Source organism: Vanellus vanellus (genome assembly GCF_965231255.1).
Source record: "Vanellus vanellus genome assembly, chromosome: 6".
Taxonomy (NCBI): Eukaryota; Metazoa; Chordata; class Aves; order Charadriiformes; family Charadriidae; genus Vanellus; species Vanellus vanellus.
Genome location: NC_138911.1, coordinates 34,570,922 through 34,595,739, shown reverse-complemented (window position 1 = coordinate 34,595,739; position 24,818 = coordinate 34,570,922). Strand labels below are relative to the sequence as shown.

The window sequence follows — 24,818 nt, the reverse complement described above, 5'->3', positions numbered from 1 at the left end:
TCTGCTCTGCTCTGGTTCTTATACCACTCCCATCTGTCAGGCAGGCAGTGAAGCCTGTTGGTTTCTATAATACCAGTGCACCCAGTACCATCACATCCATGCAATTTTCTTTCTTACAGATTTTGACAAACGTGCATCAATTATCTGATAACAATGAGTTATGCGTTGTTATGGCTAATGACATGAATCTTTCCTGGGAATCTGCTATTATGTGGCTAATGCCATAGGCTTTGCTGTTTAGCTATTGAAAAATTATAAAATATGTTAATTATCAGAAATATCAACATTACTTAAACTCTGGGTGGAACTATTCTATGTTCTGATTCTTCAGTGTCAGTAACCTCAAATACCAGTAACCTCTCCTGCTTTTACTGCTGACAGTGGAAATAATTGTCTTTTTTAAAACTTCTTGTATATTTAATCAAGAGGTCCCTTTCATCCTTAGACTTTATTCCATAACTATAGCAGCTTTGACTTCAAAGCAAGAGACATGTAACTATGAACAACACCTATCTCAAGCTTTCATCAGAGGAGGTTTCTGCTGGGTTGGGGAAGTTGGATAATGCCAAAACAAAATTTCTCAGATAGCCACTGTGTGCTAAGACATTAGTTCAGGCATGGGTAATAGGTACAGAGCTCTAGCCTGGGATGGGCTGAGGGATAGTACAAGCTACTGGGAGAAGCTCCATCTGTTCTTTGCTCCCCTGCTGATGCCTGTGGGCTGGCAGCTTACCCAGTATATGCTTTAGTTTTTCTGTTTCTGCAACTGGGCATTAGCAGTGCTTGCCTCTCTCGTGTGGCAAGGAAAGCAGCCAGCTCTGTGTCAAGCAGAAAGCAGGACTGAAATACCCCTTCTTCTTTTAGCTAGTATCAGCTGCCAGGTGTGATTTATGGGGGACTCTTCCCTTCCACCCCCCACAACGGTATGTAAATAGTACTTTTAAACTATCATTGCAGCCTTGATGACCAGGAAAATTCTGCCTGAGAAATCTTTGGCAAGGCTTGTAAGGAGAGTTAGTACCCTGTATTGTGATCAACTGATGCAGCCAGGGAACCTTCAGTATTTATTTACTAAACACTAGCAACCCCTAGTGTTTAGAACATATTTCTTTTCCTTCATTCTAAACCCATATGGTACCAAACAGAGCTGTTTGTTCAGAACAGAGTATTGTTCAGTTTTTCCCCTTCCAGAAGTTGAGCATTTTCAAACCCTGTTAACTAGAGATCATAAGTATATGTCTGCTCAGATGGTTCACTCTCACAAACAGGAAAAAAAAGTGTACTCCAGTTACCTTAGCAGTAAATATTTTACTTCCAAAGAGAGGCCATTTCCGTGCCACCGTCAAATAAATTCGAATGCATTCTGGTGGAGAGCATCCCTGTAGCACCATCCACTTTGTTGCCAGTCTGTCAGCCATTTGCCTTTCAGAATCCAAGACACAAGACAGTATAATTTATTAATGTCTTACAAGGGAAGGTGAGTAAAACTATAACAGTTAATAGATGTACCTCTCATTCCAAAAGGACTGTTCTACACAGCACCACAGACAACAGGGCTGTTAGCATTGTCAGTCATGAGGGTTGTACAAGCCAAGTTTATTTTAGCATTTTATCTACTTCCACAATCATTTTACTACTAGTTATACTGTAATGCCCAGGAATCACAGTCACATATGGATTGCTCACTGGCATATATATTAAACAACTGTAACTACAAACGCTCAGGCAGCTGTTAGAGTAAAATCCGGCCCAGCTTATCTTCACATTCAATTATACTCATACCTTCATCTTAACTTGTGTGTAGTATGCTCTATATGGAGTGGCAATATATATTAACTCACTCTTAATTTCGCTTGCTAGGGATGGTTTGGCAGCTATCTTGCTACGTGCAGATGGAATTTGCTTCCAAAAGGAGGTAATTGTGTTAGTTCCACCACTGCATCCCTAAGTAGCTGTGGATCTGGAAGATTATCATTTTCTCATTAAAACAGTTAGAGCTGAGATCCATGGCAGTATCTGAATTCTGTACTTGAGATCTCTGCATTGTGTGTGAGAATTTCCAAGTCAGAACATCAAAAAGCCCTGCCAAAATATGTCCTACCAGAATTACTCCATGGCCTGAAGCAGCCCATATGTGCTGGCTTTATGGCTCATTGCTTATGTTAGGCATCTGGATTCAATTGACACTTGGGAGAAGGGTAAAACAAAAATTCAGAAACAGAATTCATCTTAGGCTTAGGTTAGAGTTTGTTGGAACTGAGATGCCTAATTTGGAAGTGAAAGGCTTAAACTTCTTGTCTAGAGGAAAATTAATTGGTGATTTGACTCTTTTTGTATGTTAACTGCTATTTTCTTTTAAAGGAACCTTTTCCTGACACTTGTGTTTTGTTTAAGTTTCTACATCAAATAGTCTTGGCAGGGCTCCTTGAAACTTCTTAAATATAAAGACAGAATTTTGCAAGTAAAATTTGTTTTCAGTGCAATGTATAGAAGAGCAAACAATTTACCTGAGCTGTTCAGGAGTGATGTTTTGCTTGTAGCGTTTGGGGTAGAATTTATCTAAGACCTGGTGGAGAAGATGCTGCATTTTTGATTGTGATGTTCCCCCAGGACTCGAAGATCCTGGTCGATCCAAATCCCCATATTCCACCTAAGACAACATTGTAGTTTATAGAGCAAGAGAAATATGAATTTTTTAGTGCAGTAGAACATTCCATGAATTCCCATACCGATAACTCTTGTGTTTATTAGTCATGCAAAAAGACACCATTAGGCTGGGGAATTATGTAATGGCATTTACCATAGCAAATGTATAGAACAGAGCAACTACTGAGGATGTGACTGCCCAAGGAATTCTTTACTGATCTAAGAAAGTGAAACAAGATCTCGGCCAGCTACTTGCTGTAGGGAGATGCTTCTGTATAACTGCCAAGCTTTTGGGGTTTATTTTCAATTGGCCAATTAGAACAGCCTATCTGTAAATAGTTTGCTTGATGTTCTAGGCTTCTTCATCTCAGTTTACATTGCTTTAACAAACGCAACAGTCAGTTTCAGCTCAGTAAGAAACTATTACCCTGCTCATCATGCCCACAACCCATGCTGTGTGTTTTAGGTGGTAAAATGCTAAATGCAAGCCTGGAAGTCCCATGGAGGATCCTACAAGATGCTCTTCCTGAGTAAGAGGCTATTTGCAGTGCAAAGGACAAAAGGGAGGATTTCTGCCCATAGCCATACTCACTTGAGCCATCAGAGCCACCATTTCCAGAGCTAATTCCTTATTAACAGGAAACCTTCCATTGGCTATTTCATTGCTGACTTGGAAGGCCAGTAGCAACCGCTCCCGGTCTGTCTCACCTTTGGCCTGGCTCCGAAAATATAGCCTAAAAAGCAGAGAGGATTGTGAAGGTAAAAAGATATTGTGAACTGAAAGTAGAGGTGAGAACTTTAATCAACGTGAGTAAAAAGAAAAGTGTTTTTTTTTCCCCTCCTTCTCAAAAATGAACTTTGTGTACTGCGGGGGGTACCGGACAAAGATTGGAAGCTGAGGTGCTTCCCTTATGAACAAGATTTAGGCAAGGAGGCTCAAAACATGCTCTCTAGCTTTGGAAGCCATTTGCATTCAAGCTATTTGCACACCAATCACTTCAAGACAGTGAAGCCTATTAAACAGAGGTAAATCATTGTCCATCCATTCCCATCAAGCACAGACAGAAAATATTTAAGATACGGCCCTCTCTGCTTGTCACAGAATACAGAACTGCCTCTGCTCTACATGTATAAACTTCTACATGACAGCCTTGTAGACTTGTTATTTATGTCAGCTTTGTTTTGACCACTTACACTGATCTTTGTTATTAAAAAAGCCTTCAGTTTGCTTCAGCAGGAAATAAGAGACCCAATTAGCAGGATTTATTTCAAAAACTGAAGAAGTATTCTTGTAAATCAAAGCTTCCTACTATTTTTTATTCCCTTCACACTTGCAATTTCTTTAACCTAGTATAGTAAGATGACTAATGGGGGTTGGAGACACCAGCCTGAGGAATGTTTCCCAGAACCATTCCTCATGCATGCCTATTTACAGCCCACAACATCTAATTCAAATATTAATTTACAGCTGCATCTATGGCTATATATTCCTCAATACCACACGAGATACTAATTCCACTGGATCAGTTTGTTTATTTTTATGTCAATCTAAGATTAACACCAGCATTAAGACCATAGTGACCTTACATGTCTTATCAGAGTCCTTGGTGTTAGAACAGCCCAACCTTGGAAAGACCTTATCAAAACATCCTTGCTGTCCAGTCTAGGCACATTCCAGTCCAACAAAATAATACTGCAAAGTTTCACTCATGAAACAAATGCAGCCTTTTGGGTCAAAAGCAGTAACTTCTGCTTCCACCTCTGTTATACCAACTAACAAAACTCACAGAAATTTGTTTCCACCATTACAGTCAACAAAATCTTCATATGTTCAATTAAGAACTTTGTCTCTTTTGGGGTTTGAAGTGGCAGTTGTTTTGGCTGTAAACAGAATTCACATGCAGAAAGCCATTCCTTGTTCTCATACACAGATCTCCATTCACTGTAATTCAGAATTCCTGTCTGTATTGTAAATGATGAACTTGTTCCAGTTTTTGGTTTACATCTTTGTCTCATTATTTCATTCTCTACTATCTCTTGTCATCTAACTTTTAACGTTTCTTTATCAAGTCTGGGCACTGCTACTACATGTCTCCTCTACAGCTTGTGCCATTTAGAACATTATTCTTGTATCTTTTTCATCTTTGTGATTATTCACTTAATTGCAAGTTCCAGCATATTCGTTTTCACTGGTGATTTTTCCCTCAGGTGTCTTTTTCTCTCACCTAACACGCATTATTTAATTATGTTTTAGGATCTAGGCAAATGAAATCATGCCAAGTGTGTCTTATTGTGCTACAGCTAGTTCTTAACCCATTTTAAGTCTAGTCTACTATTGCAAAGTGTTTTGGGTTTTACCTCTAGGCCATATACCCTCTTTTACACATGTACCACACAAAAGTCATCATATCTCATGTGGGATTTGAGCGCATCTTAGCTAAAATAGTTTTGGCACTAACAGTGCTATAAATTACTGGCCATCTATAGAGGTATATCCAGTCTAGGAATGTTTAATTATCAGCAGTAGTGAAGCCAACCAACAAAGCACAGTACCTGTTCTTATAGGTCAACTTCACAATTCTTGTGCCACCTTCATATTTCCCAGGATGCAATTCTTTTAAGGCTTGTTCCCATTTAGAAATGACATCACAGATCTTTAAAAAATATAATGGAAAGAGGAGAGACAAACTGAGGTGAAATGTATAGTCAAGGCTTGAGGGGAAAGTACATGAAAAAAGTATTGTGGAACACTGAAGATGAAGAAATAGACTGGAACAGCATAAACACAGCCAAAAGTGGCAAAGCAATTCCTTTTTCTATTACACAGTATGTAAAAGTTAAACCATTCTAACTGAAAACTCCAGCTCTAATCTGCAAGGAGACATCTGTAAATGAATTCTGGTCTGGTAGCAACTCTGTGGCTATGTCTATGTTAGCAAGTAGCAAAGTCCAGGAGGAGCAGATCTGCACAGTGGAACACCTGTTCCTAAGACCCTGTGCCTGCACCTTATGAGTTTCAAAGGGTTTTCCTTTGGCCTAGCCTTAGTCTGGTCAAATTGCCTGAAAGCCCATTACTATGTTGGATCACATCTTCCAGTTCATGTTTCACGGAAAAAGAATCCAGTTCATCCTCTCTAAGGTTGCTCCTCAACGTGAATCAAAGCATGGTTAATAGGAATGATTGGTAGACTTGCTTCAAAAGCGCCCTCCTGAGCCAGACTAAAGCACTAACATATCCTCGGAATAGCAGCTGTTTACCTGTTTGGCTAAACCAACCCCTTGGATGTGAATGTCTAAACTTTGGGAACATTTGGTCCTAGATTCCAACTCTGTAACTCAGACATATTTTTAGTAATAGCATGGTTAATCTCTTTGGTTCCATTCAGCTTCTCTTGGTTATTCCAGTCCTTTTACACGTGGTCTAATAAAGGCCCCTACTTCGCTTTTGATAGCATCTCAATAAAGGAATGCGAACATAAGAAGCCACATGAAATACATAATCAGATATCCTAATCCTCTCTTAAAGAGCTATTGAGGTTGCCTGGCCAAGTAAGTAATAACCGGTTAATAACCAGTAAAAGCGATGCCTTTGATTGTCTCAAGCTCCTTCATTTAGTCTAATGTCTCATCTCTGGTTCAATTACCAGCAAAACTCCAGATTATCTGATCTATATCAGACCATGAAAGCAAAGTATATAATTTGGCACTGTCTCTGCTAGTTTCCTCTTCAAACCCTCTAATTCAAAGTTATTGGCATCTTCTCCCTCCGTTGGCCAATGTGAAATTTTATGCTGTGCAGAACTGAATGTTTCCTTACAGGTCCCTTACAGGGCCTCTTCAAAGTTGCCACTACCACTATTCCTCCATCAATGCTCTAAGACAAATCATTCTCCCAGATTTGTACCAAGATCTGATGTGTCTCATTCATAGCCACTAGCCTCCTCACTTATGGCAGTCATCCAGCTGCAGCACAGGTAAAAATCTCCATATGAAAGACCCAGACATTAATACTTTATCTGCTTTCCTTTTGCCTTGATCTGAGGCACTCCTCTCTTTTTTTTTTTTTAAAGTGAAAGCATACTCAGCAGAACTTTCTCTCCTAAGTACGCTCATCAACAATGAAAGCCTGAGTTATCTGGAGATAGCAAGGAGATACTTCATAATCCAATAGATGAGATTTATATAGACGTGCTAAGAGACTCATAGGCTAACATAAATTTGTCTCAATTAGGAGTGTCACATTTGATGTTAGTTGTGATATCTGATCATGCTAGCTAGCTTAGTCATGTTTTAATTTTGCAGTCAAGATAAATTAAACTTTAATATGTGCTAAAATCTGAGGCTTTTAAAAAACTGACCAATTTATCACCTACTAAAACAGAACGTGCTTTGTCCTAACTAGTGTCTCAGACTAGACTGAGCTAATTAAGGAATCAGAATAATTTAGTTTGGAAAAGACCTTTAAGATCATTGAGTCCAACCATAAATGTAACACTGCTAAGTCCACCACTAAACCATGTCCCTAAGCACCACATCTACATGTCTTTTAAATATCTCCAGGGATGGTGATTCCACCACTTCCCTGGGCAGCCTGTTCTAATGCTTGACAACCCTTTCAGTGAAGAAATTTTGCCTCATATCCAATGTAAACCTCCCCTGGTGCAACTTGAGGCTGTTTCCTCTCATCCTAACACTTGTTACTTGGGAGAAGAGACCGCCCCCCACCTTGCTACTACAACCTCCTTTCAGGTAGGTGTAGAGAGCAATAAGGTCTCCCCTCAGCCTCCTTTTCTCCAGGCTAAACAACCCCAGTTCCCCCAGCTGCTCCTCAGAAGACTTGTGTTCCAGACCCCTCACCAGCTTCGTTGCCCTTCTTTGCACGTGCTCCAGAATCTCAATGTCTTTCTTGTAGTGAGGGGCCCAAAATGAATGTAGTATGTGAGGTGGGGCCTCACCAGTGCCAAGTACAGGGGAACAATCACTTCCCTAGTCCTGCTGGCCCCACTATTCCTGATACAGGCCAGGATGCTGTTGGCCTTCTTGGCCACCTGGGCACACTGCTGGCTCATATTCAGCCAGCTGTCAACCAACACCTCCAGGTCTTTTTCTGCCGGGCAGCTTTCCAGCCACTCCGCCCCAAGCCTGTAGCGCTGCATGGGGTTGTTGTGACCCAAGTACAGGAATTACTATCTCATCTCTGAATACTAATCTAGATAGACAATACCCCAGCGTATTTGATCTTGCTGCATTAAGAAAAAATTATTAGCTATTTAGCAGCTCTTGAAAGATGTATGCTGAAAGTAGCAGAGGGAGAAAAAAAAATACCTTCATGTTGCCCTGCAGACAATGTTCCAAATTCCTGCCAGAAGGATCATCTGTGAACAGAGAAAATCCCATGTGGGACGGCTTCCTCATTCCTGTCTCCTGGTTCAGTCGCTGGATGAATTCATTGACTGTTGAGGAACCATCAAAACCTACAACCTGCAATGAAAAAGGAACTAATTGAGGACAACTTTCAAGAAACATGACGTTGATGGGTATCACAACTAATGAAGCCTGGTTTCCTATAGACTGGTGTCTCATGACTGACTACCAGCTCCAGTGATTGCATTTGCATATCATCCTCCTTCACATTGCATTTTTTCTTGTACTGAGACACTTAAGACATCTCTCCCTTTTCCTCACCTACCTTTTTTTTTCTAAGACCCGTAGAGCTGAGGCTGGATTCCTTTCATTTTCTCAGGAAAAATGGCGAGGAGAAATAGTGTCTCTCTCCCAATATCTGATACATATAAACACGATGGTGCCACCCACCCACACGAAGGAGGCAGGTTATGGTGCAGTCCTCTAGTGCCCAGAAGAAAGGCAGCTGCCGTGGCTCACCTGGTATGTTCCATTCATGAAGTGCACTGGGATGCTGAAGGGGAGCGAGTGGTGGTAGGGGTTTCTCAGCAGGATGGACACAATCTCCATCCGGGAGGGCTTTGCTTCCCGCTCGCCAGTCTGCACAGTGCGGTCTACTGATCTCTGGCAGTAGATGGCATACTTGCCTATTTCACTCCTAGGCAAAGAGATGGAAATAAGACACAATCTTAAATGCCATGTCCTCTTCCATTTCCCACGCCACTACAAAGCATTTCTCCCTCAGGCTTTTGCTCAAGTAAAGATACATCTTTGTGCAGATATCCTAGTTCATCTAAACAGACTAACAGCTGAAGTGAAAAGCTACAACGCAAATCTGAGCTCCAAGGATCTGTAAAATTAAGGTAGACGATGGACTCCCTGGGAAGCACAAGAGGATTCCCTGCTCCTAGATGGACTGGACATAGTATAGGAATATCCTCTTCTGTACCCTGTTCCCATCATAGTATTCATTAAACCAAGACCAGTTCACCCTCAAACTTGCTGTCATGCCAGTGGAATTTAGTTACATATCCTGATAAGTATTAATAATAAATTATAATGCATTAGTCTCACTTACAGGATTATATAAGTTGTGTTTATCGATTTACATTGTTATACAAATTATAAGTTTCCATGTATTAACCCTATATGCCAATAAAGAGACTTGACAGATTCAAAGCAGGCTCAGATTTGTTGATAGTTCAACACAGTATAGGGACAGTTACTAATATGATCAGTTTACTGTTTACTGAAGACAGTGCTCCATTGAACAACACCAGAAGAACATAAGTGTCTCTAAAGCGAGGCAGGAACAGTCAATTACACCTTTTGCAAAAATGTTAAGTATGTATATACTGAATACGTTCTGAAATGGAAGGATTTATATGGATTTATAACCATGCTATCACTTTGCAGGGGAAACTAATTCCATTCAAGATCCCTTCAGGAGCTCAGTACATGATTAAATCTCCAGTTAAATCCCTACAAGCAACATGGAAGTCGGGAGCTTTGGCTTTTCACTGTAGCAATATATTGCTCACCTCCTCAGTAATGTGTTTGAACAATTTTCAAACAGAGAATCTTGCTTCAACAAGAAGCTGTTGTATCTGGCTCCCAAATGTTCCTGAGTCCTGTGTCTTCTAACCTAGAACTGGGCCCCCTTTTCTTCCTCTCAGAGACTGGATATATACTCTAAGGTCACTTTTCATGAAAAACAATACCTAGATTGAAGATCTAGTGTAAATCTAGACCATAGGCATTATCCAGTGTAAACATTCTAGTGCTGTATGAAACAGGGAAACCATATCTATTTAACTAGTCAAGAAACAGCCGTACCTGCTCCATCTAAAGAGACATAAGTATTCCTAAAGCTAGGCAGAAGGAGCTAAGTCCCATTTAGGAGCTGCTCTAAATCTAATCTAAACTACAGATGAATATAAGCACAATTTGCTCTAATTTCTGTATGGTTTTTTATAGCTTTAATAATTGTTTCATAGGTGGATTGCATAAATACATCTCCTCTTTGCTTCTGCATAACGTTTTTTTTTGTTGATAAAGGTACCTTTGGGCTAAGGACCTGGCAGACCATCAGCATAATAATGCTTGAAACTGATGCATTAAATCAGTTTCAGGGAGCCCAGCACATCCTTCTGAAATTCCATAGTCCCTAACAGTAGAGCAGCTCCACTGCTGAGTTGAATGGGCCAGTCTGGGAGCTGGTAATGCACAAGTGATGACTTCTAGTACTAGCCAAAAGATCCCTTAACATGTTGCCTTAGCCAATGGAGAGAGAGCCTGAATGTCAAGTAGCGCCTGATATCTGTATTTTTGCTTCTGAGAAGAAATAGGAAATGTGAGGCAGCATATAAGAAAATAAAAAAAAAACTCAATAGGAGGAGTACACAGATTTCCTTTGCAATACTAGGAGACTTTTAGCTTGAGTTCCAAGGCAGGCTTAGGCTGAGTATTTTAATATGAATATTTGTTTGAAATGAAACCACTCTTTTACCTATGTCTTAGCAAGAGTATATTATTGCAACAGACAACTAGACATCTCTAGCTGTGACCTTGCCCCGAGGTATGCTAAAGACCAGGTCACCATGGAAACAAACAAAGAGCACAGCGTGAACACTGGAGAACAACTTACTGCTGTTACAGTAGATTTTGCACACCAAAGAGGTAACAGAAAACAGTACTAGCATATTTTTCAGATTTGTTATTTTTTTCTAACTTTTTATGGTTCCCTAAGATGTTCTCTGCCTCACTTTTGTTCTGTCAGTATGCCTGCTAACCTGACAGCAGAATGTAATCACCCAAAATTCTAATAATTCATTCTAAATAATTACTTTGGTCTGTCTTTCATCAACAAAAAAGTAGCTGCATTAGCAAAAATCTCCCTGTGTAGCTCCAGTTATATCTGCAAAAAGTTCTTTTGCTAGTGTAGGTCACTCAGCTTTGTGAACTAGCTTAACATAAACGACAAATTAATGTGAATGACTGAAGGGGAAATGACTTGATACTATTGGGAACCTTCTGTCCCCTCCCTCAATTTATTTTTGCTGGTGTGAGGTACAAAATCGCTTCTATCTTTATCCATAGTGGATGCAAAAGGCAATCAGCTTAGCAGAAGAAAATGCTGTTGCAATCTTTACCTGGGGTCTGCATGTCGCTGCAAGTGCTGTTTGATATACCAGAGGAAGTGATGTTGAGGCAGGAATAGAGGAGCACACAAAGCCAGGAGCTGCCAGCACTGTGAACATAAAACTGGACATCATTCTTGTTCTGTACTTGCCTGTTGCCTTTCATAGAATACTGCAACCAAAATGTTGGATGGTGACCAGTGCTTTTGGGAGTAACCATTTTTAGACATGCAGTTTAAGATGCTTCAAAGGGAAGTGATCGTCAGAGGACAGATTGCTCTTCAGTATCACAACCTGGACTCTAAGAAGAGGTGTTCTAAATGATTGGCCACTTTTGAAAATTTTGACTAGTGTAACCAGAGCCGAATGAACAATTAAGACTTAAAATAATACTTTTTTCCTATTTGTAACTGCAAATCATAACAAAGAATACACTGAAGAATTTTGTTTCAATTATTCTTCAATCTGTTTCATTATTCTTCAGCCTCATTTGAGCTGGGAATATTATAATCAAGTATCTACATTTATGCTTTAACTTATTAATTTGATTTACCTAACAGTTATAGTGCAATAATCAGATTTCATGCTTAATACTAATATTCATGAGTTGCATGCTGTTGATTAACTAAAATGGAAAACAAAATTAATAGCACGTGACAATTATAACTAGCCAACACAAGCTACAAATTTTGATTCTGAGTATGGTCCCAATAGACCATGTGCAACTGGCAAATGGTTAAATTCAAACTAAAATTTATTTTGCAAGTAGTTACATTCTAGGTTTTTTTCTTTGCACATCGGTGCCAAGATTCTCTTTCCTCCAGCACACCTTTAGCGTTTGCACAATTTTATGAGAACCAGTCCTCCTGATAATTATTAAAAACATGGAACTAAATAGAAAGTATTTGCAGAGTGGAAGTGACAAAAGAGGAACTGACCTGAATGACTGAGTGGTTCTGGGGTTGTCGGCAGCTGGTCTGTTTAACAAGCTGACAGTAAATTTCATTCTGCAGCTCAGTATGTGTCAAGCAGACCTGCAGTGCCGTCTGGGCAAGTGACACATGGTAATCAATAGAGGGTGCCTCCACAGGGACATTGATGAACAGCTGACAGGACTGCAAAAGGGTGGAAGTTAGTCAATGCCATGAATTGGCCCTTCTCTGGTACTTTCCAGGCCAGGTTCCCCAGGTGTGTTACAGACAATTAATGAACTCCTCTAAATTATCCTGAGAGGAGGGAGGAGAATACTTAATTCCTATCCCCCCCTCTTTAGTTGTGGCAACCAGACAATTCACTCAACCTCCCCCAGCCTGAGCGGCTCACAAGTCAGCAAGAGAATTGAAGGGGAAATGTGCTTCCAGCCTTCCATGCTTGTGCGTTACCTAAGTCTGCCCAGTCTTACTGCTATCTTACACTTACAGAGTGCAAGAATTGAATCTCCAATGACTTCCCCATTGGTCTTACTGACACAACTGAGTTTGCCACTAAATTGTTTCCATTTCCTTCAATCCAGCTGTTGGAGAGGAATGAGGAAGATAAGGCTAACTTTGAAGTGTAAAGCCTGTGGAGCACATCGCTTCTAAACCCAGATTCCCTACAAGAAAAAGTTAAACTTCCAGAGAATGAATGACACCTAATATCCGTCTGTCCTATTGAATTAAATGACCCACCAGGCCTGTCTAAAGCAACCAATGGTCATTGTTGTAATAAACATGACCACACAGTGTTGCTGCCCCAACAAAATAACTGAAAGCCATCCAATGTCCCTTCAAATACCTTAAAAAGTTTCAGAGCTTCAGTCTGTAGAGCCTCCGATGGCAGAGTAGTGAGGGATGTGTGCAACCCATCTTTACTGTAGCACAACATAGGATGTTTCCACAGAGGAGAATCTGAGGTAGTAGATGGGCAAAGACACGCAGTGTCAGAGACAGAAGAAAGATAACAGTGCCCGCATTGAAAAGGAACCTTGCTGAAATGGCAAAGCACCCAAGGAAGCAGCACTGCACTCGGCCACGTTTATCTTTGGTGACATTTCATTTATTTCAGCACAGCCTGCCATGAACAAGGAGTCACCAGCACCATTAGCCATCAGCAGAAAGAAGTATTGCCATCCTCAATCTTGCTATGTCAGAGCTTCTCATCAGCTGGATTCTGGTGAGAAACTGCTCAGCTGTGTGTTCAAACAAGAGAGACAAACTCTGCCAGGGCAGCTGTCTGTCTTTGTAAGTGCAAGTAATTTTCAACAGTAAGCAAGGTTCACATATAGGTCTAGGAATATGCGAGTGTGCAGGAAAAGAGTATTAAGTATTAAATGCTAATACACATTTGAGGGCATGGTGCATAAACATATAGGAATAAACAAGTATCAAAGATGAGGAGGAACAGACAAGCATGGATGTATATGTGAGGGCTTATACATGCAGACAGAGGAATAGATGTGAAGGCAAGTGTGTGTGAGTGCATTTAGAAGACGGTCAAGATTCCCAGGAAAGGAAAATCAGGACCAACAATAACAGTAAAAATCAAAGCTCTAGTTCTTTATTTTAATTTGAATTAATGTTACATAAGTTTCAGATGCTTTGATAAATGATGTGACAATGTGATGGACTTGTCTTAGTTTCGCTACAATGCCTGTACCCTCTCTGGAGATGTTACTGTAGAACTAGGGGAGAAGGACACTATATCATATGCTGTTCTGCTGACAATCCCTTTCCCTCATCTTTGGCTGGATTAAAACTGGGAAGTGAAATTACCCTTCCTTAGGCTTTGCTGCCATGGAAGAGTTTGTGGTTTCTACTTACTGGGATCTCCCTCTGCGTCCAATAGTTTTCCAATGAGTTGTTCGTATGATGTGCCCACTGTGGCATTACTGCTACCAGCTGCTACGGTCAGATGGTACAGCCAGGTATTCTAGGCATAAGGATGAGAACAGCATGGGTCAATTCAGACCTTGTTTTCTACAAACAGGTTTAGTTGTATGCCCCATTTGTCTACTGATACCAAAAAGACTCTTGCTCTCCAAAAAGACTGCCTTCTATACCTTCTCCTGTTTGGTGCGAATAAGTAAGTATGTGGGACTCTGGTCCTGTGGGTGAATCACCAATGTACAGTGGGATGAGAGAAGTCCTCCACCAGTGGCTTCATAATCTTCATCAGAGTCACAGGAACGGTCTACTTCTTCCACTTTGGACTCACGCATAGGCAGATGCCCTAGGGGACACTATAAGGAGAGGAAGCAGGTTAGATAAGTATAGCTAATCTCCCACAATAGACCGGGAACACTGGAAAAGAAAACCCAGGTCAAAATGTAAGGAATAAACAAGAATTCAGTGTTTAACTAATGTAATTATATAATCTTGCATTTCTATAGAATCTCTTCTCTTTCATCAACTAAAGTACTTACAAACTGGGTTACTACTTCTATTATTTTTCTTGGGAGAGCATCTACAGGTCAGAATGACAGTATGCAAATAAAAAGATGGTCTTTCCCATAAGGTACTGTTTTCTTCCCATTACACTTGTCAGTTGTGTTTACATCGTTGGCTCTGCAAGGCAGGATGTGTTTTCTTATGGTCAGTTGCTCAGTATCTTGAGCCACTGTTTTCTGATCCTGGTCAGACTTTCTGTTTGCTACTGGAAAATAAGTACTTTTAAAATTACATAAACAGGTAGATTCAGACAAACAGAGGATATCTGCTGTGCTGACTCTGGAGGTCAATCCCATGTAGGAGTCACAGTATTCCTTGATATTCTAAAACTTGGGTTTCGACATCACCAAGACAGAGTAATGGACCATTGGGCCAAGCTTCCAGAAATGGAAGCACATTACACTGATTAAATGACCTCCCTCTTCCCATATTGTTGTTGCTACTTATTTTCATGACAGTATGCAGAATATATCAGCTACTGTATAAAAGTCTGCTCTAAAGGCTTCGCAAGACCAAATGGAGAAAGCGAGAAACAAAATATACAGTGATCTGAGAAAGAGCAGTCACTCGCCTTTTAAGTCTTCTGTTATTTCAGCTTTAAAAAAATAAAATAAAAATTTTAAAAATCAGATAAAATATTGATTCTTTTTGTGGAGAAGATGCTGTTAGAAGGGGAGAAGTACAACCAAGGAGGAGCTTGAAGTATGAGACACAGAAGCAATAAAAGGAAAGCAAATGTCATGAGAAATGGGAAAGGAGGGTTCAGGAACAAAAGGGAAAAAGGAATTACCTTGTCTTCATGATTTCGATAGTAGTAGAAAGTTTTTCCAATCAGTGCACACCAGACCAGCTTAGAGTGACCATGCTTGACCTGTAAGGAGGACAAAGAAATACATGTTTTTAAACATCAGCAGTGTTGCTGGAATGATTTTCTAGAATTTCAACTTTCAATTCAACTGTCCCTTAAAACCTTGCATATATTATTTGTTCTATGCTAATATGAGCTCCTCTCAAAACATACAGGGCACCACTTCCAAAAGCAGATAGGTATATCCCATGTAAGTAGATAGGACATAGATGCTTATGGAAACCGGTCTAAGATTTTGTGAAGTATTTTACACCTTCATAACAACCCATCTTTTCTGTATCCTGAAATACAATATTAAGAATAACCTTTTTAAGATTATAAAAATGAAACATTTCATCTCAGCAGGAAAAGACTGGTCAACCTGTAGTCTAGGGAGCTGTTTCCTATTGCAGATGAACAAGCTTCAGATGCAGGCTGTCTTTAGCCATGTTTAGATGATGACCAGAATTATATTAAAAAGTTCATAGTACCTTGGTATGCAAAACTAATCCATGGAAACGGCATAAAGCATAAGAATTTTCAGCCATTGTACTTTGTGCTAATGTGCATGTAGTCTGTTAGGATGGAAATAAATGCTAACCTAGAACCATACAAGCCATTTCTTTGAAACTGTCCTATATCACCAAGTTAAGATCAATTAAATGTGACATTTAACAGCATTTCCTGTTTTGTTTTTTTTTTTTTTAATTATGACAAGCTGTGAATTCTGTTGAAGAAAAGCATACATAAGCTAGATATTTGATATTACTTACTATTTGACAAAGTCAGTATCTCTCAGTAGGCTTGTTTGTCCCATTCCTTATCATTTATACAAATGTTCCTCTCTCTGAAATACAGAAATGTACCGCCACTTTTCTTTCCCCACTCTTCTAGGGAGTATTAAAATACTAATTTCTTGCCGACATTTACTGTGCAAACCAAGAAGCTGGTACACTGGCAATACCGAGCTAAACTGAATAAAGTAAGAAATATTATTTTACCTTGGTGAGCCAACCTTTCACAGTAGGTTTAGCATCACTATGAGGAAGGCCAACAGGACTGGTCACTTGCACTCTCAGGATACTGTGTAGAACATGAATCCATTCCTCCAGGATGTTGGGAGAGTCTGCTGTCAGGAAATAGGTTCTCTTTTCTGTCATGAGCTGGAAGGAAAAGGAGTAACTAAGCATAAATCTGCACACCTACAAATCTTTCCTTCAGCTGCTGAGTTTCATTATCCCATACAGATTTTTTTTTGGTGATTCAGAAGGGATTTTTTGGGAGTAAGAAAAAAGGTGGTAACCCTCAAAGCCCAAGTGAAAGAATTGAAACTCAGATTAATCAAATTCTTAGGAGCATTTTTGCTATTTCTGTTGTATACTGTGGCTTTGTCTCCTCTCTCATCCTTTCTTGTTTCTCTGTGCTGCTGCTAATTTTTCATTTTAAAGGTGACTAAATAAATGCGGGTTTTTTTCTGCCTTCACTTTGTATTGTGTTCTGCCTTCAATAGCTTGTGACTCTTTGAGAGGAAAGACGCTATGAATTTAATAGTATTAAGCCTTAGCAACTTCAGTTCCATAAGGGCAGAAGGTCGCTCACAGGTCAGGCCATGTGCCTTTCAGTCAATATGAGAGAAACTTTAATGCCGCCTTTATAATGAAGTCCTCTAACAGTAATGACTTAAAAATGAACCCAGTGATGGGCTAACTTCTAATACTTTGGAAGTCGAATTCTAACAGGAATCCATCAGTTCAGATGTTTCTTCAGATCCTGCAGACATGTAAAGTCAGGCTGGAGATCTCGAGGGGAGATCCTTCAGAAAAAGGAGATTCTAGGTTTTAATTGTTATAAGAATCACCTTTCCCCACAGATTTCAAGCTCTCAGTCCTAACTGCAAAAAAGTATGGTGTAAAACAAAACAAAAATAAAGGAGAATTTCTTGCAGTTTCAAAAAGCTGTATTTGAGTTACAATTTAGCCCTTCCCCCATTATTTATTAAACTAACTACCTGGCTTGTGCCAGGAAACACAGGGGCCAGATAAAGTTAGCTCATATCAATTGAGACATACAGTACCATTCAGCCTGAAATAAGTGCTCTCTCACCCAGCAAGTGAGTGTGTGGTTATCTGCAGGACGAAAAAGCAACGCTTACCTGGAATGTTTGAGACCCTTCACCTCTGACAATTTGGCACGAGGAATTCAGCTCTATCTGCCCTTGTGGTTTGCGGATAACATCACTCTAAGGAAAGAAAAGCAAACAACTTTTTCAGTAGGAAAAAAAATCAGGTGGATTTTAGAGTACTTAAATACAGCATAATATGAATGTGCAGGTTGGAGTCTGCATTCATGGGCTGGAAAGGACAGCTGAAGGTTGCCAGGTTGAATACGAGACAGTATGATCCCATTGCAAGGATGAAGCAAAAGTCTCCTCAGTAGCAGCAGACAATATAACAAGAGTAATGGCAACAAATACTGTTTTATGAAGTTCAGATTGGACATTAGAAAAAAAAACACAACAAAAAACCCCAACAAACCTTTTCTCACTGGCAATCACAGAATGGCAATACAACATCAAACAAGTACCCAGATAGTGGCTGAAATTCTACCTTTGAAAGTTTTCAGGATTCAGCTAGACAAAGCCACATGTGGTTTGATCTACAGCTGCTGACAGTCCAGAAGTTCCTTCCAACCAACAGTCTAAATTCTGCATCTTTATTAAATTACTTATATATATATGTATGTATATAATATATATGTATAATTTGCTTGTGAATTCTGATGGATAAACTTAGTATCAGAAATAAAGATGCATTGTGCTTAAGGTGTATTTTTGTCTTGTCAGAATATGACAACAACTGAAAAGTGTTGAAAATAGATCTTCTCAATATTCCTGAATTGTAAGCAAAGATGTGTATATACACAGAAATACTGTGTAATTATGCAGGTATGGAGGAAATTGCTGTGTGCAGAAGAAAAAAGTATGGGAGGTGAATATCCCTAAATACAATTCTCTGTAATGTAGCTAAGTAGAGCAAAATGAAGGCCAACAATAAATGTATTTTATTGTATACACAAATTTTGAGTGCCTACTGCTAGAATTTCTGAAATAATGTAACTTTGTTTGAAACAGTTGTGAGTTATAAAAAGTATTTGGAAAGGTTTAAATGCACAAACATACTCTCAATATTGTTTCATTGATCATTGTAAGACAGCATTTTCCATGAAAGCTTATTTTCAATTTTACCCTAGTTTTCTAATACTTCCATGTGCATGTGGGAGGGTGAAAAATTAAAGAATCCAGCTTTCTCCCCCCTGAAAGTCATAGTTTTCCTCAGAGCCCTGTATACTGACTGATGACTATGTATCTGCACCTTCCTGGTATTATAATTTATTTTTCCTTATTTTCATCTTAAACATGACCAAAGCTGGGTCATGGTATGCCTTCTGGTTTTCGTCATCTGTAACAAGTTAAGCAGTACGTGTCAAGCTTCTGTCCTTGTGAACAACCTTTCATCTCCTGGACACTGCCACCACAAGGAGCTTCCCTGCCTAAGCAGAGACCCATGGTTGGACCTGTGGGTGAGACATAAAGCTCTTTGGCAGGACATTTTGGGGGAAGCTTGCCCATGGCTGCCCGCTCTGCCTGTGATATCAGCCTGGAACCAGTTCTGCAGACAGCATGCCCCTGTGCCTCCTCACAGGAGTAAATGTATCCCAGTGACTCACCGGAGACTTGTAGTACATGATTTGTCTGTTTCTTAGCACAAACCATCGTCTCTTCCACATCTTCACCTGGCTTCCCATTTTCAGCAAGTAACCCGATTTCTCCATGGGCTCCTGGAGGGCAAAAAGCAAGAGGGTTATCTTGCACCTCTCGAGATACAAATGAAAGATGGCTGAAGTCAAGCTCAGACATTTGCTGCACCTCCATCATTTTCTGCTTTACTTTGCCAGATGGGAGTAGTAGTCATCCAATGCCAGTGCTCTCTGCTCAACTTGGAGAGAGTACTAGACTACCCCTGTAGCTGAAAGTACCACATTGTGGTGTTTTAGTAAAGAAGCATCGGAGAAGATCATTTTGCTGATTGTTTGATGCACTGAAAACTTATTTGTCTTCCTACCATAGCAGTGATTTTCCAAAAAAAAGTGAAGGCTGACTCTTAAGTCATGATTAGACTCCTGTTCCTTGTCTGCTTGATCTCTTACATTCAAAAGTATAGAATTTAATGCTGCCCACGTTTGAGTTTTTTCTAGGCCAAAATATTTTATCCTTTCTCCTTCCTTCCTTCCTCTGAATTTCCATCTAAACACATAACAGAAATTGCACCTTCTTCTGAAGCATCAGATAGCATCTTTTGATATAAACCAGCTGGAACAACAGCCCAGTCTGTTAGAGCACCACTTTGCAGGTGATAACATATTGTAGTTATACTTTTTCTCTTTCAAGACTAAGGCTCTGTTTGCATCCCTTCACAACCGTGAAGTAGCAAGACTTACGGTGCAGATTCCGCCATCAGTAGAATAGGAAGATGTTCGCTGTAGCTTATGTTCTGGCTCTGAATAGTCACCATCTAAGGAGTAGGCATCAGGAGGGATCGCATAGTCACTCTCGGAGCTCAGTGAGGACATAGATACACCTGTTTAAAATAAAGGAAAGTATGAGAAACACAGCTAGAAAGAGGCATGCACTGAATACTGCACATTCTGAAAGAGTTTTTGAGTTCACCATTAAGGCTTTTTTGTTCAAGAAGAACAAATCAGATCAGACTTTGGAAATGAAAACCCCATTAACCGAACTTCCGAGACCTTTTTTTTTCTTCCCCCTAAGAAGACAAGCAGTGAGAGTGAGCTTTGGATACTGACAGTGAAATAATTTTGCTGCTGAATAAATTGAGATTAAAAAAAATACATAAAAAAAAATAATCAACAGACTTGCTATCCAAAGTACAGATATGCTGTTTTCAGATTGGAAACATCCAGTATAAAGCCTCAAGCCCCTCTCATTCAAACTAAAGAAAAGGCTCCCTCACCAGCAGTGGGGCTTTGCTTTCTGGGAATCTTCCACCACTGGTCCATGGCAATACACAGACACATCAGCCAATGAATCACAACAGAAGTTAAGACTACATGAAATGGAATTCTATTTTATTGACTACCAATTTTAATGAAAGCTCCACTCAAGGATCCTGCTTAACCTTGCCAGCAGTCAAGAAAAATTGTCCTAGCCAGGACCCAAATTACCTGGTGCCTCTCAAAGATAGGAAATACTTGCTAACTGGTCAAGAAATTATCAGTCAGTGACACAGACAAAAACTATTTTCTTTAACATGTCAGTACTAGCTTGTTTACAAGGAGAAGTCACAGAAAAGGTATGGATGGCTTCACTGGATACGTGATGAGCTTGGGAGATCAATCCTTCCCACAATCTTAGCTTAGCAATTGCATTGATGGAAATATACCAGTAGTAAAAAACCATCTAAGAGGGCAAGTTTCTATTGAGTAGCTGTTGAAGTCTGCACACATTCTGGGAGAACTCCTTACTACCATCACCAAGGCTAAGCATTTGCCCGTCACTGATGATGCTGTTCAGGACATCTTGCCTCACCTGTGAGGACAGAGTTCATGCTGCTCAGTAGCAATACTCCCACTTTACCTCTCTTCACTGCACGAGGGCTGCCTGGCATGCTAGCTTTCCTGTTCTCGGATCCAGCAGTAGAAGTCCTGAAGCTGGCATGGGAGCCACAGTCATCATCAGAGCCTGAAGACTCATCTAAGAAAGGCACGTTGCTGATCTGTGTGGCTTTCTGGAAAACAGACCTATATGGTCAGCGTGTGAGGGAAGAGTTTCCCCAGAACAATTCCTGCTCAATCAGGAGACAGAGCAATCAACGCAAGCCCTTCATTCCCGCTATTGTCCCAGGGCTCCTCATTTCCTCCCTTTCTAGTCTGAGAACTTCCAAGCTGGACTCTCTAGTCTGATCTGTTTGGGTGTCTTCTGGTTACACTCTCTTACTGTTGCACTAGCGCTGTGCTTCCCCATAAGGTCTCAAGAGCCCTCTTCCATTTCATTCTCTAGGCTACACCCACTATCACACCTAGGTTCCTACAGCCTCATAGTGCACAATGCAGCTTCCTGGACCAAAACTTGCTGCAGTGTTTTGTATTCCTAAATACATTTATCATCTCCTACTCCTGCATTCTTTTGGTGTCCAGTACTTCCTGGCATTCTCCAATTTTCTTTCCTTCACTGCACAGCTTCATCTTATTCTCTCTCAAATTACTGGCAGCCCTGGACCATGCTTTTCATAAGAGGAAAAGTGAGGTAACTCCTTACCCCCTTCAGCGTAGTGTAGACTGGCACTGTGACATTTCTGTAGATGAGACAGGTAAATGGCCCAGAAGTTGAATGCGACAAATTGGAAACTGGGAAAATTCAGAGAGAGAGCAAATAATACAAATGGTGAAAAGGAGGAAGTTTTAATGGAAAGGTACATGTATGTATGTAAGAACTTATGTAGCCTCTTGGAACATCAAATAATGGAGGGCTCGTGTCCCGGACAATTTAGCCTCAGAAAGGCCAGGGGATGTGTTGTTAATTACACACAACTCCCAGAGACAGCTGCAATGGTCCCTCCATTTAGACTGTAAGACATATTACCCACCCTGTGCTCCCCATGGTACAATGGCAATCCAGTGCACCATGTCCAAATAGGTAAAAGACATAACAGGGGAAGGCGATGGTGAATCAAAAGACTAAAAGCAGGTCACAGACATGCAGAGGCAGAACAGCGTCAGCAAAAGTGATGAAGGAGATAATGGAGTCCCTGAAGATGTCACTGAATGCAGGGGCTCAAAAAGCCCAGCACAACGATCCCTGAGATCAGACGTATCCTCTTCCCTTCCTTTCTTTATCCTGGCTACCCGCAAAATCAAATTTACATTGAAAACAGGCAAGGAAATGAAGAAATGTGAACAGTGAGAAGTTTAGGTCCCAAACTGTCACTGTAAGCTCCCTCTAAGGATGGATCTTGTCTAGAACTTACAGCAGCTGGAAGTATCATTCACTGTGGTCACTTCAGACAACCTCATGCCAGACTTAGCCACAGCATAGATTCGACTCTCCTGGAACAATAATACCATGAACAGCAATGGTCAGACAAAAACATAATTCCTGCAAAAAGAAATGTTTGTGTCACAGAATCACATCACAATCACACCTTTGGGCAGGAAGGAAGGGGCCTCTAAGAATGATTGCTCTGCTCCACCAGATGTTGGGTGAATGACCATTAGTGGAAATGTGCATCTGTGTGCTATTCCCTGAATCACAACAAACTTGGCTTATGTATGCTACAGAGATGATATACACAGAGTGGAACACCTACGTGCAATTATCAATAAATGAATATATCACAGCTTGGAAAAAGCTGGGTTTTTTTCCACTTTATGAGCAATACATTAAAATGAATCAAGAACAGCCCTAAACCAGGGCAATTTATTGAGTCACCACCTGCGAAGGATTCCCTTTCTCTGATAACAGAATGAAAGAAATGCCCGGAATGTTCTTGATAAGCCTGTGTCTCATTTATAACAACATATAGAGCTTTCAGTTCAAAGGATCTCCAAGTGCTTCACCAATTGATAAAAATTCCAAGGGAGTAACCCAAACCTGTAACTAAATGCAATGTTATGACTAAGACATCAACTAGTTTAAAATGGATAAAAATCAAAGCTAGGAATCCTCTTGATGCTCCTTAAAGCATACAACCAATTACGATCAGATAACACACATAATACATATACATGAAAGCACTTAAGACTGCAAAGTCAAGTACACCAAAAAAAGAAGTGACAGAATTAATATTTTCTGTATGTATATGCATTGTGATTTAGTCTCTAATGAAATACTATGTGCATTTTTTTCCCCAGACATTTCCCATTCAGGGCATATAATGGACATTTCTTACTGATTAAGCTGCTATTTAATATTCTATTCATGCTTTAGTGTTTGATATACTTAAATTTGCCCTACTTGGATAAACTTACTTGACTCTGGTCTGAAGACAAAAGGATTTTTCCTGTGGTGTTCCCGACTATAATACTGCAAGGCTTCATAAACATTAATAAAAAAATTTTACAAAAACCCTGACAGAGACATCGATGGGTGCTATCACTATTTTCCAGAAGAGGAACTCAGACATAGGTAATACTTTGAAGTATCCAGTAGCTTTGGAGTATGCATTTCAAGGTGTCCGAGACCTGACTTTTTGAGAATTTAGCATCATGTAACATTGTTTGTAATGAAAATAACCGAATACAGTTGCAGCAGAGAAGTGCTCAGCACTTCTCTAATCAAATTTACTTGCCAAACTCAGGTTAGACATTCAGAAGGTGTGTGCAGATCTGATGATCACCTGTGAAAAATTTAGCTTAAGGGACTAGAAGAACCTTACATGGGAACTCTAGATCAGAGAAAGGAATAGTAGCCAGTCTCTGAGATGTATTTCCCTTCTTCCAAGTGAGTACACTGTTCATGACTCCTTTCTGAATTCTGCAGCAAATAAACCAGACATCTTGAAAACTGCAGGTTTTTTACTACACTATCCCGCTTCATCCCCAGCAAAGGTCCATATTATGGACTGCATTAAAAGATATTCCTTTGGAAAAACAGCTGTGATTATATTGGGTTTTAAATTGGTGTCATAAAGGACACAGCCAAAGATCACAAATAATGTTGAGTTTTCATAGAAAAAAATTATAAAAAATGAGTATTAACAATGAATGCTTGACTTTACACGTCAATAAATCATTTGTTTGCCTATGCCTTTAAAAAAGCAAATTGAAAATAATGGAATTATCTTTTTTAATACTACATTGATTTCCACCAAGTTTATCAATTAGTTTGACACATTAGTAAACAATCCAACGATATGAACTAAAAAGTAACTGCAAGTGGTAATAACAGACTTCTCTCTCATGTGAAGTAAGCAATAGGACATGTATATACACTTTACCAATGTTTTTCACAAAACTTTCCAGATAGCAGAAGTATACCATGAGATAGTAGTGCTGAGATCTAACCCATGTAACTATTCTGGTATTCACAGCTTTTTCTGGCTGTGAAACTATCTGGCCTGGTCCATTCACTTGCACTCACTTTTCTGTCTTAAACTCATAATAACAGAACTAAGGATTAACTGCTGATGACTCATAAGGATAAATCACAATGCAGCACCTCTTTACTTTCATTTTTATTCCTATGTTTCCTGAGTACTGTTTTCTTCCATGGATTTTTTTTTCTTTATAAAGGGAAAAGAACAAAAAAATTGTCAGTGGAACCAGCATGCCCCATGATCT

The 24,818-nt window shown here is 39.9% G+C and overlaps 1 protein-coding gene across 1 annotated transcript in view; it reads right to left on the bottom strand.

Moving 5' to 3' along the window:
• Positions 1 to 24,818, bottom strand: part of PLEKHH1 (pleckstrin homology, MyTH4 and FERM domain containing H1) — a gene marked incomplete at both ends in the record, with an annotated part of 53,399 nt that overhangs the window by 1,555 nt on the left and 27,026 nt on the right. Inside the window, 19 exons of the mRNA XM_082486012.1 lie at positions 1,293 to 1,422; positions 2,508 to 2,650; positions 3,239 to 3,380; positions 5,200 to 5,300; positions 7,972 to 8,127; positions 8,530 to 8,707; positions 11,202 to 11,299; positions 12,128 to 12,304; positions 12,966 to 13,078; positions 13,991 to 14,099; positions 14,230 to 14,409; positions 15,408 to 15,488; positions 16,466 to 16,627; positions 17,617 to 17,703; positions 19,191 to 19,301; positions 19,962 to 20,101; positions 21,118 to 21,268; positions 21,799 to 21,887; positions 22,508 to 22,586. Coding sequence (XP_082342138.1) covers positions 1,293 to 1,422; positions 2,508 to 2,650; positions 3,239 to 3,380; positions 5,200 to 5,300; positions 7,972 to 8,127; positions 8,530 to 8,707; positions 11,202 to 11,299; positions 12,128 to 12,304; positions 12,966 to 13,078; positions 13,991 to 14,099; positions 14,230 to 14,409; positions 15,408 to 15,488; positions 16,466 to 16,627; positions 17,617 to 17,703; positions 19,191 to 19,301; positions 19,962 to 20,101; positions 21,118 to 21,268; positions 21,799 to 21,887; positions 22,508 to 22,586 — 2,427 coding nt within the window. The remainder of the gene's footprint in view (positions 1 to 1,292; positions 1,423 to 2,507; positions 2,651 to 3,238; positions 3,381 to 5,199; positions 5,301 to 7,971; positions 8,128 to 8,529; positions 8,708 to 11,201; positions 11,300 to 12,127; positions 12,305 to 12,965; positions 13,079 to 13,990; positions 14,100 to 14,229; positions 14,410 to 15,407; positions 15,489 to 16,465; positions 16,628 to 17,616; positions 17,704 to 19,190; positions 19,302 to 19,961; positions 20,102 to 21,117; positions 21,269 to 21,798; positions 21,888 to 22,507; positions 22,587 to 24,818) is intronic.